Raw genomic sequence first — 21,380 nt, 5'->3', positions numbered from 1 at the left:
CAGTCCGATGCCAGTACTCAAAATGGCGTCGATCTCCTTTGCATTCACTATGTCACAGGTACCAACAGTCGGTCCCTGTGACATAGTGAGGGTAAATTTGCCCTCACTATGTAGGAGCACAAGGTAGGAGCACAAGATGGTGCCGATGACCATGTGACAGGGGTTGACCAATGGCACCGGTAGCCCCTGTGACAAAGGCTATCGGCGCCATGATGAAACCGGCACCGAGGGTGTGAGTGCAGGGGATGGCTCCTGGCCCCCCCTGCTGGACCACCAGGGAGTTTTGGTAAGTCTTGGGGGGGGTTCAGGAGGGTGGGGGTTGTAGTTAATTTTAATTTCAGCTGGGACACGAATAGAAATTGCCGTATTAACGCATCGGGGCGCCATACGGCCGAATGCAACATATCTGCTGCCCGACGAATCCGATTCACGAATGCAACGTATGGCGTCCCTCTGTACATCCCTAATGAATAGTTACCATTTCAGTTAAATTAGAGCTCTTTTCTTCACATGTGTATTTTGAAAGAACATTTCTGCCTTGTAGTTATTACTGAATACAATTGAATGTTTTAATATTCTGATAAAATTTATTTTCAGAAAAGGCATATCTGTTATAATGAGGCAGGTTTAAAACACAGCACATATATGCATCTAAAATGCCAGGAATTAATCACAGAAAAAAATGAAAGATGTTTCCTTAATCTATGTACTTTGCTGAACATATTAAGTGAAGTAACAATTTGTTAACCAAAGTTCTTTCAATTAATGTACATTGTTCTCCACATGAACCTACCATGTATTAATCATGCATAATGAAATGAATGGTGCAGAATTAAAATGTTGTTCACTTTAACATGTTTTTCATTAATTTACATGTAGTTTAAAGAGTATAAGAGCAAGGCAGTAGCAGCTATACTCATTAAGAAAATTATTTTGCCAGAAAGAACTGTATATTAGCCAGAAACAATTTGGTTTAATATGTAAGACTACTTTAAACTGAAATATCAACATTTCATTGTGTACATTACAATCTGACTCTGCATGAAGTCTGAACTTGCATTCCAAATCATTTAGATTAAAAGTCTGAAGATTTGCTATTTTCCTTCTAAAGGAATATGTTTCACAAACTGTATCAACATGGAAAATATAAAGGAACTTTTATTTTTTTTTTAATCTTCAGAGATTGAAAGCTGCTTTGACCCAGCAGCATTCTCAGGTAACAAATGGAGAAACCGTTAAAGGACAAGCTAGTGGGATAATAAGGACTTTATCTGAGGAAGCACGCCCACAATCACTACAGCAGCCTGCTACATCCACTACAGAAACTCCGGTATGGTAACAGTGTGTCAATATTATAGCCTAAATGCAGCATCTATAATGTTAATTTACATTCTATTCTCCACTATAATAATCATGGAAAAAGCAAATTAAAAAGAAAAAAGTTACGCCACCAGTTCTCAAAAAATCTTATTGTGACTTTTAAGCCTATTGTTCCATCTTGGGGGATATCATTGTGGATGTCCTGAAAACTAGACTGATTTGTGGCCCATGAAGACTTCAGTTTGATACCCCTGCCCCAGGGGCAGCTCAATTAATCTGCTGCCTGAGGCAAGGGATGAGATGGCACTCCCCCAGCCCCACCCCCACCACACCAGGGAATGGCACAGATCAAATCATCAAGAGGAGAGTCTCTATGCAGTCTGGCCCTTTTAGTGATTTGAAATGTTGCAGAAGGGGGGAAGAAGGGGTCAGAGATGCCAGAGGTGTGGCAGAGTGATAATGTTTCTAGGAAACTGGCAAACCCAGCTCCCAGAAACTCTAAGACTTGCCTCCCACCTTTCAATAGCATTTTCCTTTTGGAGAAGCGGGAGATGGGTGAATGGTGGTCTGTGTATGGTGCACTCTTTTGGAGCTGTTACAAGGGCATAAGGCAGACTAGGCCCTGTACAGCCTTGTGCCCCACACCCCATTGCCCTCACCACCCACAATTACAAATTCTGCATTTATAATTAATTTTACATGAAAAAGGACATTCAAAATACAATCTTCTGAGGTAAAGATATCATAATAACATACATATTATTTTTACATGCATTGCTGTGTGCTAACCAGAAAACCCTGCAAAAACAAAAAACACACATGGAATGCATATGGTTTTAGGCTATTGTAATACTTGATGAGTGTGGGCTTTGTCCTCAGAAAGCCATGAGTAAACTGAATTACAGTTACAATATAGTATGCCTTCCATACTAAAAAAAAAAAAAAAAGCATTAATTCAAAAAGTAAAAACCTTATCTATGAAAAGGCAACAGTGCAAATATTACAGCAGGCCCTAAACACCAACACACTTACTATTAGGAAAACAGAACAAACCAGGCCACTATAGATCCCTACACAAACTTCACACTAACAGGATACCTCACCTCAGTCACACATTTGTTTATTTGACTATTTATTTACTTAGAAACTTTGTAGTCCGCTAATCCGAAAATCTTAGTGGTTAACAATAAACGCACACAATAAAATCATCAAAATGTAAAACAATCAATAAAATATCTAAAAGTACAGAACACAAACAATTTAAATGATACAAAAAATTACAAAGGCAGATTCCAAACAATAGGTAAAGCAGCATAGAAACCTGCAATAAATCTGCAATGAAATTACAACAAATATGCAGAACACAGACAACCCTTCTCCCAATACAGAATAAAGAGATCATAAAGCATAAACAAACATATAGACAAAAATTGAACTGGAAAGCACAAGCCAGGCAGTGCAATAATGGAAAAATAGAATGGGACAGTGCTATATCAGGGTACAAATTATATCGCAATGATAGGGAGGATCAAATTGGTGGGGATGTGGCACTTTATGTCCGAGAGGGTATTGAGTCCAACAGGATAAAGATCATACAAGAGACTAAATGTTCAGTAGAATCTATATGGGTAGAAATCATATGTGTGTTGGGTAACAGTATAGTGATAGGAGTATACTACCATCCACCTGGACAAAATGCTCAGACAGATGATGAAATGCTAAGAGAAATCAGGGAAGTTAACCAATTTGGCAGTGCAGTAATAATGGGAGATTTCAATTACCTCAATATTGACTGGGTAAATATAACATCAGGACAGGCTAGAGACATAAAGTTCCTGGATGTAATAAACAACTGCTTCATGGAAGAATTGGTTCAGGAACCAATGAGCGAGGGATCTATTTTAGATTTAATTTTTAGTGGAAAGCAGGATTTGGTGAGAGAGGTAACAGTGGTGGGGCCGGCAGTAGTGATCATCACATAATCAAATTTAAACTAATAACTGGAAGGGGGACAATAAGTAAATTTTACAGCTCTAACACTAAATTTTCAAAAGGGAGACTTTGATAAAATGAGGAAAATAGAAAAAAAATGAAAGGTGCAGCTGCAAAGGTTAAAAGTGTTCAACAGGCATGGATACTGTTTAAAAATACAATCCTAGATGTGCAGTCCAGATGTATTCCACGCATTAAGGAAGGTGAAAGGAAAGCAAAACAATTACCGACATCGTTAAAAGGTAAGGTGAAAGAGGCTATTTTAGCTAAAATATAAAATAAAATTTTAAAAAAGCATCCTTCAAAAATTGGAAGAAGGATCCATCTGAAGAAAATAGGAAAAAGTATAAGCATTGTCAAGTTAAGTGTAAAACAATTGATAAGACAAGGCGAAAAGAGAATTTGAAATGAAGTTGGCCATAGAGGCAAAAACTCATAATAAAAACTTTTTCAAATATATCCAAAGCAAGAAACCTGTGAGGAAGTCGGTTGGACCATTAGATGACCGAGGTGTTAAAGGGGCTCTTAGGAAAGATAAGGCCATTGCAGGAAGACTAAATGAATTCTTTGCTTCTGTGTTTACTAATGAGGATGTTGGGGAGATACTAGTTCTGGAGATGGTTTTCAAGGGTGATGAGTAAGATGAACTGAACCAAATCATTGAACCTGGAAGATGTAGTAGGCCAGATTGACAAAGTAAAGAGTAGCAAATCACCTGGACCCGATGGTATGCATCCAAGGGTTCTGAAAGAACTAAAAAATGAAATTTCAGATCTATTAGTTAACATTTGTAACCTATCATTAAAATCATCCATTGTACCTGAAGCCTGGAGGGTGGCCAATGTAACACCAATATTTAAAAAGGGCTCCAGGGGCGATCCGGTTAACTATAGACCAGTGAGCCTGACTTCAGCGCAAGTAAAAATAGTTGAAACTATTCTAAAGATCAAAATCACAGAGCATATAGAAAGACATGGTTTAATGGAACAAAGTCAACATGGATTTACCCAAGGGAAGTCGTGCCTCACAAATCTGCTTCATTTTTTTGAAGGGATTAATAAACATGTGGATAAAGGTGAAGTGGTAGATGTTAGTGTATTTGGATTTTCAGAAGGTGTTTGACAAATTCCCTCATGAGAGGCTTCTAAGAAAACTAAAAAGTCATGGGATAGGAGATGATGTCCTTTCGTAGATTACAAACTGGTTAAAAGACAGGAAACAGAAAGTAGGATTTAATGGTTACTTTTCTCACTGGAAAACTGTAAACAGTGGAGTGCTCAGGGATCTGTACTTGGACCAGTGCTTTCAATATATTTATAAATGATCTGGAAAGGATTACGACGAGTGAGGTTATCAAATTTGCAAATAATACAAATTTGCAAATAATACAAAATTATTTCGAGTAGTTAAATCACAAGCGGATTGTGATACTTTGCAGGAGGACCTTGGGAGACTGGAAAATTGGGCATCCAAATGGCAGATGAGATTTAATGTAGACAAGTGCAAGGTGTTGCATATAGGGAAAAATAACCCTTGCTGTAGTTACACAATGTTAGGTTCCATATTAGGAGCTACCGCCCAGGAAAAAGATCTAGGTATCATAGTGGATAATACTTTGAAATCGTCGGCTCAGTGTGCTGCAGCAGTCAAAAAAGCAAACAGAATGTAGGGAATTATTAAGAAGGGAATGGTTAACAAAACGGAAAATGTAATAATGCCTCTGTATCGCTCCTTGGTGAGACCGCACCTTGAATACTGTGTACAATTCTCAAAAAAGATATAGTTGCAATGGAGAAGGTACAGAGAAGGGCGACCAAAATGATAAAGGGTTGGAACAGCTCCCCTATGAGGAAAGGCTGAAGAGGTTAGGGATGATCAGCTTGGAGAAGAGATGGCTGAGGGGGGATAAGATAGAGGTCTTTAAAATAATGAGAGGTCTTGAACAAGTAGATGTGAATCGGTTATTTACACTTTTGGATAATAGAAGGACTAGGGGGCACTCCATGAAGTTAGCAAGTAGCACATTTAAGACTAATCGGAGAAAATTCTTTTTCACTCAGTGCACAATTAAGCTCAGGAGTTTGTTGCCAGAGGATGTGGTTAGTGCAGTTAGTGTAGCTGGGTTTAAAAAGGGTTTGGATAAGTTCTTGGAGGAGAAGTGCATTAACTGCTATTAATCAAGCTGACTTAGGGAATGGCCTCTGCTATTACTGGCATCAGTAGTATGGGATCTTCTTAGTGTTTTGGTACTTGCCAGGTTCTTGTGGCCTGGTTTGGCCTCTTTTGGAAACAGGATGCTGGGCTTGATGGACCCTTGTTCTGACCCAGCATGGCAATTTCTTATGTTCTTAGAAATACCATTCATCATAAAATATCAAACAAAAAATCCAAAAATATAAAACAATCATAATAGTAAAATCATATTAATAAAAAGAATAAATGTTTCAAAACAGCTGATGAATAGAACATCCAGTAATTAAATCTCATATAGAAATTATTTAAAAAAAGTCCCAAACACCAATAAAATATTTCATACTAGCAAACACATTAAATAGCACCCAATAATTAATACTAGCAAGAATAAAAAATTCCTGCTTTCCATACCTGGGAACTTTTGATTTCCGGTCACCCTGAGATTTCCCTGGATTAGTGTTGGAACAGGAGACAGCAAGGGAACTTTCTCCTTCCTCCCTCTCTCTCACAAGTTCTTTCATGCTCATACTTGCGCTCATATACACATAGATGCTCTCTCATACATTCACATGCTCTTATCCACACACCCGCTCTCACACTTGTTTGTTTACACGCTCACACACACACACACAGACACACAGATGCTCTTACACTTGCTCTTTCACACACACAACACATGCCCTCTCATACATACACATGCTCTTAGGTACACACATGTAGATGCTCTCACATACACAGATGCTCTCTCATACATATACATACACTTGTGTAAGGATGAAAGCATTGATGCTCTCACACAGGCACATGCTTTCATACACACACACACACACAGATGCTCTCTCATACACACCCACACATGCACAAAGGAATTAAAAAAAATCCTTAAAAAGTATCTATTTTCCGTTGCCCATAAAAACAGTTAATTACCTATTTGATGCAAGAATAACATCTAGCTATTGACATCTCCAAAAGCTGTAACTCAGATAGTGTACTCAGAAATGTAAATGTGATATAGATGAAGACTTAGTTTTATTTGTATTGTTATTTTAATTGTGTATGTTTTATTGTACACCGCCTAGACGGTCAGTCACCTGTCCAATTCGCGGTATAGAAAAGCTTTTAAATAAATAAATACTATCCATCAGACTCAGTCTCCCCTTTCTGTGGTGGTAGTGAGAATAGGAGGTCAGCAGGCAGATGGGAGCCTCTTATTTTCTGCTGGCGGTGCTTCACCGGTGGCCACAAAGCCTTTTCGCTTTCTCCTGCCCAGACCTGGTTCTCACAGATGGGGGATTGGGGCAGACCGAAAAATAAAGAGGGCTGCCAATGGACCCCATCTCACCGGCAGCAAAGACAAGAAGAGGCCTGTGCATGAAATGATCAGAGCAGGAGGGAGCATCGCAAGATCAGCATAAAGGAAGTGCTAGCCCCACAATTTTTGAATACCGTGGGACCAGCACAGGGGAAGATGCAGCAGCTGAACAGGCTCCCTCCTCCTCCCAGTCGCGTCATGCACGGGCCTCTTCTTGTCTTCACTGCAGTTGGGGATGCTGGCGGGGAGTGGGCCCATTATTGCAGGATTCCAGGGGGAGCTATGCTGCATGCCCCCCCCCCCCTCCCCCAGCCGAGGATTGTCACTGCGATAAGTGAACTAAAGAAAGTTGGAAGGGGTTATAAAATAAGGGAAAAAATAGAGGAATGTGAGATGCTAAAAAGAAGAAATGAGCACTGAAGCAAGTAGAAGAAAATAAATGGCAAACTAGGCAAGCAGATGCAAATATAAGAAAACACATTTTTTGGAATATTTAATTAAAAATAAGAATGACCAATGAACCCAGGGGATAATTAAACTGCATTTCAGCACCATAGCTGGACAGCTCCTGTACAGAGCCAAATCAATATGAATAGCACTTTTCAGTTTATTTACATTTTTATTTTAACTTACTGCAGCCTGTTCACCCAACAGCATTATATTAATCTCCTATTTTGTTTGCCAGCAGGGGGTGGTGACCCCACCGACGTTTAGCTAAATATGAATCAGGAGGCAGCCTCTGAGCGTTTTGGAGGGCATTTTTTGCCACTCCAGAATTTTGCCACCTGAAGCCACTGCCTCACCCTACGTCATTATAGAACAGCCCCTGCCCTGTCTCCCCCCCCCCCCCCCTTTTTTTTTGTAAAAAAAAAAAAAAAATAGTAGCTGCTGGTGTTTTAGAAAGGGGCCAGGTTTGTTTGCTGGCCCATTATGTTAATAAATAAATAAAGGTTGCTATTCAAAGGATTTATCTAGGTAACTTTTGAAGTAACCTGAAGAAACACTGAGATTTGAATTTCCCACCCTCACCAGTGAAATTTTACTCTAGTAAGTCATTATCTGGCTAAAATTTAGTCAGTTAAAAAGAAGCAGGGTGGAAACTTGGCTAAAATTTAACCAACTACCACTGATACTCATGTTAGCTGGATAAATTTAGCTGGTTCAGTTTGGTTGGAAAATCACTGACTTAAAGTTACTTATCTGTCTCTGAATATTTGAGTAAAGCTATCCAGGTAGCTTTCCTACTCATTGGCCCACTGAATGTCGATATCATAATATCAGCATAACATTAATGCATGTCTTTCTTTAAAATAGTTAATGTAAACAAAATGATTAAAATTCAGAACTTGCTAGATCACTTATAGAAAAACACCTTTAAATAAAGGATTTGTTGATGTTGCATAGATATGGGATTTGGATGAGTCCAAATCAATTGCTGTATTCAAGTGATAAGAATGTGTTCTCAGTTTAACAAAGTATATCTTTGCTTCCTGTAGGTTTCTCCTGCTCACACTACGCCGCAAACACAAAGCACAGGAGGCCGCCGAAGGAGGGCAGCAAGTGATGACCCTGATGAGAAAAGGAGGAAGTTTTTAGAACGGAACCGTGCTGCTGCTTCAAGATGTAGGCAAAAAAGAAAAGTGTGGGTGCAGTCTTTAGAGAAAAAGGCAGAAGACTTAAGTTCATTAAATGTGCAATTGCAGGTATATGTTATTCCAAACAATGAACAAATGTCAGCAATTTTCAGATTCCCCTTTTACAAGTCCTCACAATATCTCGTAAAAATGGAGTAAAAGGTTGATAATCTGTGATACAAGTTTATACATAAAAAGTTGGAGAGACAGGCACAACTGTTCACGTCTGCATTCATCATAGCAGGTGCTTTTTAAAGACGAACTAGATATGTTCTGAGGAAATGAGGCTCTTGTTTATCTTATGCATATTTGGTTGTAAACTGGGTACTACAAATGGGAATTGTTTCATGTTTTGTTTTTTATTTATTCGTTATTCAATTTTACAATCAAGAAACATATCACTTGATATAGAATTGAAGTCTATGATCACATCAAAAGAAAATTTTACAACTTTATCTTAAAAAAAACAGAAAGAAAAACAGATCAACAACTTCAAATTAAGTCCTAAATAAAAAGGGACATCCAAATTTAAATTATATAATATAATGTAATATAGGTAATAATTAGGAACCATTTATTACTACTAATAGTTAGGCTTTCTTTATTCTGAGGGAATACACAACCTTATATTGGAGACGTTTATATACCAGGCTCTAGGTATCTCTTTTCTCACTATCCTGTTCTTCTTTCTTTTTACCTAAGAATTGAGTGAGTTGAGAGGGTATGAAGAACAAGTATTTAGTACCTTTAAGAAAGTAAACATCAACAAGGAAATTTTAATTGAAATGTTGCCCCTAATTGTAAAGCTAAAGGTCTAAGAAGTAGAAATTGCTTTCTTTTCTTTTGGGTTGTCTTTGAGACATCAGGAAAAATCCTTATCTGCACGCTTAAAAAGGTTTGCATTCTGTTTTTAAAAAATACATTTAGGACCCAATCTCTATCGGGCTCTAATACAAACGTAACTATCATCATGGCCGGTTTGGCCTGCACTGAATCTGATGTCTCAAGCATTTCAGATATGTTTAACCTAGGGACTATTTTCCCTTGATCTCCCTTAACCTCTCCGCTCACATCTCTTACAATACCATTATTCTGATCTTTATAAGGTATATAAAAAACCCAAGTAACTGGTGATATATTCTCTTCTGGTACTTTCAAGATTTCTCTTAAATATCTTTTATACATCTCTTTAGGGGATATAAGAGGTAATTGTGGGAAATTTACAAATCATAAATGTTTTCCTTTTAAGATGTTCTCTATATTTTCTAATTTAACCTGTAGATTCAAATTATCTTTAACTAAAATATCTTGTACATTTTTACTGGACTCCACATAATTCTTATTTTCAAGATTCTGACAGGTCAACTAGTTGTTGTTTTTCCAATATTTGAATACGATCTTCATGATCCTGTAATTTCTCAGAATAAGGGCCAATTTGCCCTGAAATAAACTTCCCTAGTCCCTCTATAGCCTCCCAGAGTGAATCTAACATTACATTAATAGGTTTAATCATTTGAAAATCAGGTTCTGTTTTCTTAGGAGTAGAAATCTTTTGCCTGGTTAACCCACGCTCTCCCAGGGCTATGCTCCCGGCAATTTCACCGCTGCCCTTCTCAGCAGCATCATCGATGGGGTCTTTCGGAGTTGGGTTCCCTGGCTGACCATACCCTTTGCCTGCAACTTCGGCAGACACTGTGGCCACTTCCTCCTCCAAGCCTTTCTGCAATGCTGGATTTGCCGGCAGTTCCCTCAATATTGGCGAGAGTGAGATGTCAGTGCCTGGGGAAAGACTCTGCTCATTTGCAAGAGACCTCCCAAATGCGGCTCAATTGCCGATTGTTGCCCAACTCTAATAACCTGGGAGTCCATTGAGCCAGTCAAAGCAGGATCTGGAATGGCTCCAGGGCAAGCACGTTCTTTTGCCCGTCTTTTTCTGGCTGTATGAGGCATTACAGTTATTAAAGTACAATTTTTTAACAGGAAACTTGGACCCCAATCTTCTAACAATTGCTCCACTTACTTTCTTGGATGTACCTTATCATGGAGGCTGAAAGGCAAGAAAATAATATTGAAAATATTGTTTAGAAGAGAGTACCTTATTCAATGTCCATCATGTTGAGTCAATGCAGAGGCAAAATTAGAACAAAGCCGCGCACCCCTTAGGCGCGAGCGGCTTTGGTGATGCGCCAGCGGCAGCACGCACTGCAAAGGGGCCGATTTTATAGGTCCCTTTAGGCGTTGCCCATTGATGACATCATGCAAGGAGGAACCCGGAAAACCTCCGTCGGGGCCTTGTACAGCAGTCAGTATCCCCTCGGTAAGGCCTCCAGGCCTTTTCTCTCACACTCCTTATTCTTTCAGTCTTGGTACCTCACTGTAAAGGGGCCGATTTTATAGGTCTCTTTAGGCGTCGCCCATTGATTACATCACGCAAGGAGGAACCCGGAAAACCTTCGTCGGGGCCTTGTACAGCGGTCAGTACCCCCGGTAAAGCCTCTGGGCCTTTTTTCTCACACTCCTTATTCTTTCAGTCTCTGTACCTCACTGTAAAGGGGCTGTTTTATAGGTCCCTTTAGGCGTCGCCCATTGATGACATCACGCAGGGAGGAACCCGGGAAAACCTCTGTCGGGGCCTTGTACAGTAGTCAGTACCCCCAGTAAGACCTCCGAGCCTTTTCTCTCACATTCCTTATTCTTTCAGTCTCCATGGGAATTGTTTCTAACTGTTTAAAAATTTTCAAGCTATTTAATTATGTTGCAGCATTGAGCTAAAACAGTTTTAGCACAGATGGACGTTATTTGCCAACTTTTGAATCAGTCTTATTTCCTTCTTACTCTGAACAAAAGATTACACTGGTGTATGAACTCATTCATTATGGGGGTAATTTTAAAAAGGATTTACATGCTTAAAACTTTACACGCATAAATACATGGGCTTTTGAAAATTGCTATGATATATGCTTATTTCTTTAAAAATTATTTTAACCTGCTTGTTCCATACAAACATTCACAGTGACTTACATGGTATCACATATATAATCATAAAAATAAGAAACTAAAACAAGATTTACAGACTTTTACATGTGTAAATCCTTTTGAAAATTACCCCTATGGGTTTAGTCACCCTGGTACATAAAAGCTTAAAATGTATCATTAAACATGTGTTTTATTTTTCAAATCTTTTTTTCTGCACCTTCATATCTGCAAAATACATATAGGCTGATATTCAAAACAAGTTGGGCTCCTAAATTTGGGAGCCTAAGTTTGATGCCTAATTTCAGCTGAACCTAGGTCCTTAAATTTTTCAGTTAAAAATTCACCTAAATTTAGGGCCTGCATTTAGGTTTACTATTTATTTTCCTAGATTTAAGCAGGCCTGGCATTAGGAATAGATAATGTAGGTAACCTCCTCTGGCACCAAATTATTTATAGGTGTTGGAGCATTGCCACTGCTACCATGCTGGGTGTCCTGCAGCCTAGGTGCCACTTGTCTTCTGTAGTGGTGCCAGCCCCACAACAGCAGCAATTGAGGATAGAAAATTCAGCTTCAGGCCTTGTATTGCCCCACAGCTTACACAGGTTTCCATGGTAAAGTGTGGGTATATATATCTATGTACATATAGATAGATAATACATTACACACAACACACCACTCAAATGAGAACAAAGATTCCCAACATCACCTCTGGTCGAAGGCCAAGCACCTAGGGACCCATCCACTGTGACTTACAGTGAGGTTGAGGAACACTATGACCCCTGGAGGGGATGATGTTTCAGAGGGCTCCAAGGGTCTTCCTTCAGACTCTTCTCCTACGGAGGAGCAAAGGATGTCTTCGCCTGACGACTTAACCATCGCAGGTTTTGTGAGGAGGATGGCGGAAACCATCCCTTTTCAGTTACTAACAGAGGGGGGATGCCAGGCACAAAATGCTTGAGGTCCTCCAGTTCATGAAGCCTCCTAAGGAGATAATGTCAGTCCTGGTACATCAGATTCTTATGGAGTTGCTGCTGAGAATATGGGAACACCTCTTCACAGTGCCTCCTGTTAATAAGAAGGCAGACAGCATCTACCTCGTCCAGAAGGCTGCCAGATTCAACAAGTGTCAGCTGCCTCACCCAGTGGTGATTGAATCTGCCCTCGAGGTCTAAGTGCTCTCAGACTCATTCCTCAGCACCCCTGGGGAAGGACCACTGAGCGATGGACACTCTTGGGAGGAAGGTATTTCAAGGTGCCATGCTCGTTGCCACATTGCTGACCTCGAGCTCTACATGAGCCAGTACTCACTGGACATCTGGAAGAAGGTGCAGGAGGTGGCTGAGTAGCTGCATCATCAGCCACAGAATACCCTCATGTTGCTGGTGCATAAGGGCCTGGAGTGCGGAAAACATGAGGTCCATGCAAACTGTGATGTTTTCGAGACAGCATCAAGAGTCTCTGCAGCGGGAATTGGTGTATGCAGAATAGCATGGCTGCAGGCTTCTGATCTCCAACCAAAGGTACAGGAACGACTCGCTGATGTGCTGTGCACTGGAGAGAATCAAGGAGATAGGGTGAGGGATGCTGTGGTCCAACTTCAGAACCACCATGAAATCTTCCAGCAACTCTTCACCAGCACTCCAGACCTGTCCTCCTCTTCTAGGAGGCCAGTTAGACAGGGGCCAAGGAAGTCTTTCTTTTGCCAAAGGAAGTACTATCCTCTGCTCGCTCCTGTCCACATCATCAGGGCTCCCATGGTAGTCCTAGGCAGTAGAGAGAGCCCCCAAAACCTAGCTGGCTCCTCAGTCAACTCTAGAGATGGGGTTTTGATTGAGTCGTAGGGCGCATAGACCAATTGCTGGTAACCAAGAAATGGACCTTCATGTCAGGTGCAGGCTGGGGTTCTTTGCGAACCAGTGGCTCAATATAACCTCGGACCAGTGGGTTCTGTCCATCGTCCGTCAAGGGTATCAATTAAATCTATTGGGTGTCCCGTCAAATTGCCCTCCGTGCCCATTTTGGGAGCCAGTAGTGCATCAGGTGATACTACTTGCAGAGCTCTCCTCCCTCTTAACAACCAGAGCAGTTGGGCAAAGAGGGCGGGGATTCTACTTCAGGTACTTCCTGATTCCAAAGAGAACAGGAGGACTCCGTCCCATCCTAGACTTAATGGCCTTGAACAAGTTTCTAGGAAAAGAAAAGGTCAAGATGGTTTCCCTGGGCATCTTGATTCCCCTTTAGCAAAAAGGGGACTAGCTATGCTCCTTAAACCTAAAGGACGCATACACCCATATCGAGATCTTCCCCAGTCACTGGAAGCATCTCTGATTTGTGGTGTGAAAACAGCACTTCCAGTACCGGGTGTTGTTGTTTGGGCTCACATCAGCCCCACAGGTCTTTACAAAATGCCTGGCCGTGGTGACGGCGCACCTCCACGGCCAGGAGTGCATGTTTTCCCGTGTCTGGACGATTGGCTGATCAAGAGCACAACTCAGGCAGGGACAGCCAAGTCCATGCATTTGATCATCCAGGTGTTGGAGTCACTAGGGTTCCTTCTCAACTACCCAAAGTCCCAACTCAGTCCGTTACTTCAATTGGACTTCATATGGGCCCTGCTAGACACAACTTAGGCCAAGGCCTTCCTGCCTGTCATCTAGACAATCATCGCAACAGAGATCCAACAGAGCCAGCAGGTGTCAACCTGGCACATGTTGAGGCTTTTGGGCCATATGGCTGCAACTGTTCATGCCACTCCCTTTACCCTATGGTCGCAGTGGTGCCAGGCCACACAGAGCCTCCAGGATTGCATCTGAGTTACCCCGTCTCTCCGGGACTCATTGTCCTGATGGCGGATACGTTCAAATCTGGAAGTGGGGATCTCTTTTCAAAGTGTCCCTACACAAATTGTCCTAACCACAGATGCATCCACCCAGGCGTCGGGAGCTCTTGTAGATGGGCTCAGCACCCAGGGCCTCAGGAAGATTCTTGTCAAATCAACTTCCTGGAGATTTGGGCAATCAGGGACATGCTATAGACTTTGAGAGACTAGCTATCCAACAAAGTTGTCCTGATCCAAACCGACAACCAGGTAACCATGTGGTATGTCAACAAGCAGAGAGGACCGGGATCGCACTTTCTGTGTCAGGAAGTGGTCCACATCTGGTCATGAGCCCTGTCCCACAGGAAGGTGCTCAGGGCTATGTACCTGGCCGGAATGGAGAACATGGTAGCGGACAGGCCAAATTGAGCCTTCAGACCCCACAACTGGTCCCTGGATCCAAGGGGGTAGCGAATCGGATATTCCGCCTCTGGGGCAGCCCAGACATAGATCTATTTGCGTCCCCCTGCAACAGCAAGGTGCCTTAGTTTTGCTCCCTGTACAGGTCAGACAGCAAACCAGCCTCAGATGCCCTCGTCCCTCATTGGAGCAAGAGTCTTCTGTATGCGTATCCTCCATTTTACTTAGTGGCGAAGACTTTCTTAAATACCCCTCTTTGGCTGAGATAAGTCTGGTTTCCACTTCTACAGGAGTTTTCTATCCGGAGACTGTTCAGTCTGAGGACTACCCCAGATCTCATCACGCAAGATCAAGGCAGGCAACAGCATCGGTTAATCCTGCAGCCGCTTGATCTTTCAAAGGATGTGTCTCGGCTCCTGGTGGCTTCTAGAAAACTTTCCATTAAAAAGTCTTATGGACTGAAGTGGAGGAGGTATTTTGTGTAGTGTGAAGAGAAGGCCCTAGATCCATTCTCCTGCCCCACACAAGAACTGCTTGACTACTTCCTACACCTATCGGATGCTGGCTTAAAGACCAGCTTCATTAGAGTTCATATCAGTGCAGCTGACACACACCACCATGATGTAGGCAGTACAACCATCTCTGTATAGCCTATAGTTGTACGTTTCATGTGGTGCTTGCTTCAACTGAAGCCTCCCCTAAGGCCTCCCGTTGTGTCTTGGGACCTCAGCATGGTGTTAGCTCAGCTGCTGAAAGCTCCTTTTAAGCCGCTGTGGCCTGAAGTACCTGACCTGGAAGGTCCTATTTTTGGTGGCGGTCACTTCAGCGTGGAGGGGTCAGCGAGCTCCAGGCCTTAGTGACTTAGTATAAGGTGGATACGTTTTATCATGACAGGGTGATCTTCAGCACACACCCTAAGTTTCTGCTTAAGGTGGTGAAGGATTTCCATCTTAACCAGTCAATCATCCTGCCAATATTCTTTCCCAGGCCCCATTTGCACCAAGGCAAATGAGCACTGCACAGTTTGGACTGCAGGTAAACCTTAGCCTTCTATCTGGATCAGACAGAAGCCCATAGACAGTCAACCTAATTTTTTATTTCTTTTGACAAGAATAGGTAGGGCATTGAATGTTACACCCAGGCGGGACTGCATCTTGGAGATCATGTCATGGCTCATTCTGTCAAAGCCATGGCAGCTTCAGTAGTTCACTTGCAAAGCAGTTCCCGTGGAGGAGATCTGCAAGTCTGCGTGGAGTTCTCTCTGCACATTCACATCTCATTACTGTCTGGATAGGGATGGCCGACACAACAGTAGGTTCGGCCAGTCTGTCCTTCGGAACCTGTTTGAGGTGTAGAACCCAACTCTCCCACCTAGGGCCTGTTGTTTGTGTTCAAGCTGTCTCCCCTTCTACTACAAACAGCACCAGTGTTGTACCCATTGGCACCTCAGGTGTTTGTTGGTGCCCTTTTGTGTTGGGGAGCAGCCTGTAGCTAGGGATTCACCCATGTGTGAGGAGTACCATCCTGCTTGTCCTCAGAGAAAGCAGAGTTGCTTACCTGTAACAAGTGTTCTCCAAGGACAGCAGGCTGTTAGCCCTCACGAATCCCGCTCACCACCCCGTGAAGTTGGGTTTCTCCTATTTTTTATTTTAATTATAATTCAATATTACAAGACTGGGGAGGGTCCCTGTGTGGACACGTGGTAAGGGCATGCTCAGTGTGCCTAGTCAAAGTTCTAGAAACTTTGACATAAGTTTTCCGCATCGGGAGTCCTTCTGATGTAAAGACTAACATCGTGCTGTCTTCAGAGAGCACCTGTTCAGGGGTGGATTGAAGGAAAATATTGGCCCGGGGTTTTTTTTTTCAAAATTGGTCCATGGGGTATCTGATGCCTTCATGCACTTTCCCTGCAGAACATGTATCAACAGCTCCCAAAAGTGTACTAAGTCAACCCTAGAACCCAGCAGAATTGAGCCAAAATATGTCCAAAATAAACTTAATCTTTTCTAAATAACTAAGAAGTTGAACACATTATAGAGACCATGAGTGAGCGGAGTTGCAGCCCCCTAAACATTTGCTTATATCTCTTAGAGATATTCTGGATTCCTGGTCTGGCTCTTGAACCAGTTGCAAGTTATTGACACTGCCAGCCAGTTATCAGACACTACGCTCAGTCACAAACAGATTTTTCAGACTTCAGAAACTGTATTGGCACATGAGCATGAACAACCTCAGACGCGTACTCTTTCTCAGACACTCCCACACGCTGAGAGTGTGTATGTGTCTATGTCAGAAACAAAGATACCCACCACACACTCTCACAGACAAAGTGTGTATGGGCGTGTGTATCTCTGTCTCACTCTGACACAGACACACAAACCCTCTCTCTTAACATGCTACTGTTGTACTGCTGCTTATGTGCTCGCACAGGGGTAGATTTTAAAAGGTGCGTGCGGGAGTAGATTTGTTCGCGCAACCCGGCGTGAACAAATCTACTCCCGATTTTATAACATGCGCGCGCTGCTGCGCGCATGTTATAAAATACAGGGTCGGCGCGCACAAGGCTGTGCAAAATCAGCAGCCTGCACACGCCGAGCCGCACAGCCATCCTCCGTTCCAGCTCCCCCCCACCTTCCCCGCCCTTCCCCTATCTAACCCACCCCCCAGCCCTAACTAATTCCCCCCCCCTACCTTTATTTTACAAGTTATGCCTGCCCAAGGCAGGCGTAACTTGCGCACGCCGGCCGGCTGCCAGCGCGCCATGTTCCGGTCTGGGGGCTGGTCCGGAGGCTGCAGCCACGCCCCAGAACGCCCCTGGGCCGGAACCATGCCAGCGGCCACGCCCCCGAGAACGCGCTGGCCCCCCAGGAAAGCCTCGGGACTTGCGCGCGTCCCGTGGCTTGCGTGCGCCGCCAAGCCTATGCAAGCTAAGCTCGGCACGCGCAGGGGTGGAAGGGGCAGCTTTTCAGGGGTTGCGCGCATATCCCTTTGAAAATCTGCCCCACAGTGAGTGCCCCCAGTCCAGCACTGCTGCATCATGGTGTAAAGTTCTTGCTTGCTGCCAGTACTTCCCCTTTCTGCAGTAGCCCCCCTCCCTTTCCTAGTCTCATTCTCTAAGAGACTCACTGGTTCCAGAGCCAGCTGCTTCTCTGAGCTCAGTACAGTCACCGCAGACAGAAGCCTCCCCAACACTGCATAGGCACTTTCTCCTATGAACACATTATAGAGACCATGAGTGAGCAGAGTTGCAGCCCGACCTTCTTCCGACCTGTGCCTGTAGCTTGCCTCCACTTCTCCACAACCCTCCCATCACTCTAGTGCATTCCCATTGACTGCAGGCTACACAGTCTGCTGCTTTTATGGTTCCCCAGGCTCTGTTCTGCCAACCAACTCCAGAGGAGAGGGGACAAAAAGTGACCCCTGCTGTTCTCTGGGCTTACAAAAAAGAAAATTAAGCCCTGGCCAAGACTGGGGAGAGCTACTAATCCAAAATAGTACAGCTTCAGATGAAATCCTGCTTACTCTTGTAGAGCCAGAGCTGGTGCGAGCATCTTAAGTGTCATAGGCGAACCTTACAGCCTTGCACACACTCCTGATCCCATCCTTCCCACAAATAATTTAGAAAATATGCATTTATAGTAACAGAGTTTACATGAAAAAGAATATTCAGTGTTTGAAGGTAAAAATATCACTCAAAACATGTATATTATTTATATGCACTACTGGTGGTACCAACCAGAAAACTCTGCAAAAAAGACACCTACAGTCATATGGTATTGGGACTATTGTAAAGCATGTCAGTTCTCATAAAGCTTTAAGTAAACATAATTACAATATAGTAAAGCTATACTTGAAAAGAGCACTAATTGCCCACACTCAAACAGTAACAGCCCTACTTATGAAAAGGCAACACTTCAAATATTACACCAGGCCTTAAAACATCAATACACCTGATAATAGGAAAACAGAACAAGCCAAACTGAAACTACATGCTAGCAAAATACCTCACCTCAGTCACACCTGCAGAACACAGATGAACCCTCACCAAATACAGAATAAAGAGACAAAGTATAACTAGAAACATGCAGACAAAAACTGAATTGGAAACTGTTAACAAAACAGACTCTGTATGCAGTGCAACAATGTAAAAACAGAAACATTACTATTCCTCATTAAATATTAAACAATAAAATCAAGATTATATAAACCATCAGTCATAATAGTAAAACCATAATCATAAAAAGAATATTCAAAACAGCTGATAAAAAGAATACCCAATAATAATTATTCCCAAATACCCTTAAATACCCTTAAATACCGAATAGATAAAAAATTTAAAAACAGAAGACATCAAATAACACCCAATTATTAAAACTAATAAGGATAAAAAAAAATCCCCTGCCCTCCATACCTGGGAACTTTTGATTTCAAGTCATCCTGAGATTGTCATGGATTAGTTCAGGAAGGAGTGATACAACTTTCTTCTCCCCGTCTCATATACCCATATTCTCCAACAAACATACACACTTGCTTACTCACACATCCTCACACATGTTCTCTCACACATGCTCTCTCATATACACATACATATGTTCTCTCACACATATACATATGCGTACACTCTCTCTCTCCCCAGAACATATAAACAGAGGCTTCCTCGGGCCTGCACAGCTTCTTTCTCACATACACATGCAGTCTTGCATGCTATTTGCTCACATGCACACATGCTCCTACACATGTTCACCCACATGCTCTTACATGCTATTTGCTCATATGCTGCATCTCACATACATATGCTCACACACACTCTCTCTCTCTCTCTCTTGCTCTCCCTAGAACATACCAGCTGACAGGGCCTCTTTCCTTTCGCAGTGCAGCTGCATGGCTGAAGAAAAGAGGCCGCTGTCAGCTGGGCCTTGTGGCTGAAATGAAGAGAACCCTGTCAGCTGGGCCACGGGGCAAAAAAGAGAAGGGCGTGCGGTCTAGCCAACGGCAGCCTCTTGTCTTCAGCCGCACGGCCAGGCCTAAGTTAGCCCTGCAACCACGTGACTGGCCTGACTGGTCCACCGGGGCATGCCCGAAGCCCCAATAGGCCAATCTGCCCCTGTACCTGTTACATGTAAGCAACTCTGTTTAGCATGCCATCACTCAGGGTTTTAATATGCATGCTAAACCATCACTTAACATGCAATACAAACCAATATGTGCACATGCTATTAATATGCCCTCTAAATCAAAAAGTATAGCCTTGTCGTTAGGTAATGTTTTTGATTCCAGTAGCTCGGGAATATAACATTCTGCCATATGTTGCTATTGATTCAAGTAAATATTCTATGGCATATATTAATGTTGCATCGGTTAGACAGAAATTTGATGATATCACCCCTTATCTAGTTGGAGTATGACTTTCTTTTCCTGACTGAAACATGTTTGTCAGAAATAGATACCCAACAAATTATTCATATTCACAACATACCAGGGCAGGTAGAAAGGGAGGCGGTGTGTTGTTTTTTTTATAAAACTATTTTTACGTTGCAGCTTCTTTCCATTGCGATTGACCAAGGCTGTGAATGTTTAGTCTGGAGATTTGATGATTATGTGTTGCACTAGTGTACGGTCCACCAGAAATGTTAGCTAGGGATTTAATGATTATTATGAATTTTTTAATTCTCTTGCAATTCAGTACCCTAAAGTGATTCCACTAGGCGATTTGAATCTCCATTCAGACAGTAAGCCGAGGTACGTTTTTGATGAATTTCTTGATTTTTTTTGTCTTCAGTTGAGCATTCTCCACTGTTTACCACAGCTGCACCTAAGCTGGCTATTCCCTTGACCAGGTGATCTGTACTGAGCAATTAATGAAAGCCAAATGGATCCAAGTAACTGATGTACTTCAAGTTCACTGGTCTGACCATTATTTAATTAAATTTTATGTGAAGAATAAATGTTTGGCTGGTAGTTTTGTCTGACACAAAGAAAACCGGTTGATTTGGGGAAATTTAAATTAGAATGGTCTACTAAAAAAGACCAACTATGGTTGGAAGATGTGTAGAATTTTGCTAACTCTTTATTCTGACAGATAGAAATGGTACAGGATACTGTTGCTCCAGTAGCTTTGAAATACCAATGTGCAGCTCATAATAGGGTGCCCTGGTAAGACAATGCCTTAATACAGGCAAAAAGGGAAATGAGACAAAAAGAGCATGGTGAAAGAGACCAATGGATTTAATCCAATGCCAATATGTTAATGCTAGAAATGATTATAGGTGTTTATTTTCTAATACAAGAAAGAAGTTCTTTACTATGCAGCTTCACTCTTCGCTTCATAAACCTCTAGATCTTTTCAGTGTGGTTAAGAGAATAAATGACCAGGACTTGAAAGAAAAATTTAAAGGTAATTTCTCTTCAGCTGATTTTGCCATATATTTAAAGGAAAAAATGGTTATATTAAAAATTCAGATTGAATCTTAGCTGAATGACATTCATAATCAAGATAATTTCAATAAAGCTAGTTTACAGCATGGTGTAATATGGGAATCTTTTAGTGAAAATGGGCAAACTGAAATTGAAAGGGCAATGGCTCAGGTGAAGAATTCTATCTGTCCACTTGATCCATGTACTTTCTCATTAATGTACATTTTGAAGGAGGACTTTACTGAGATTATTGGATTATTAGTAAACTCTCCCCTGAGGGAAGGGTTAATGCCTGCTCTA

General features: G+C 42.1%; 1 protein-coding gene across 10 annotated transcripts in view; it reads left to right on the top strand.

The window, feature by feature from the left end:
• The window catches only part of ATF2 (activating transcription factor 2), a 306,861-nt gene that overhangs the window by 240,125 nt on the left and 45,356 nt on the right, over positions 1-21,380 (top strand). For 8 of the 10 annotated variants that reach the window (XM_029605830.1, XM_029605831.1, XM_029605833.1 and 5 more), the window contains 2 exons: positions 1,181-1,330; positions 8,314-8,814. In XM_029605830.1, coding sequence (XP_029461690.1) covers positions 1,181-1,330; positions 8,314-8,610 — 447 coding nt within the window. In that variant the 3' untranslated portion in view covers positions 8,611-8,814. Of the gene's footprint in view, positions 1-1,180; positions 1,331-8,313; positions 8,815-21,380 lie in introns of those variants that run through there. The other 2 variants (XM_029605838.1, XM_029605827.1) reach the window with 2 other exon arrangements.

The sequence above is a fragment of the Rhinatrema bivittatum genome, chromosome 6, assembly GCF_901001135.1.
Source record: "Rhinatrema bivittatum chromosome 6, aRhiBiv1.1, whole genome shotgun sequence".
Taxonomy (NCBI): domain Eukaryota; kingdom Metazoa; phylum Chordata; class Amphibia; order Gymnophiona; family Rhinatrematidae; genus Rhinatrema; species Rhinatrema bivittatum.
The sequence above is the reverse complement of the archived record's forward strand: the minus strand, read 5'-3'. Positions and strand labels throughout refer to the sequence as shown.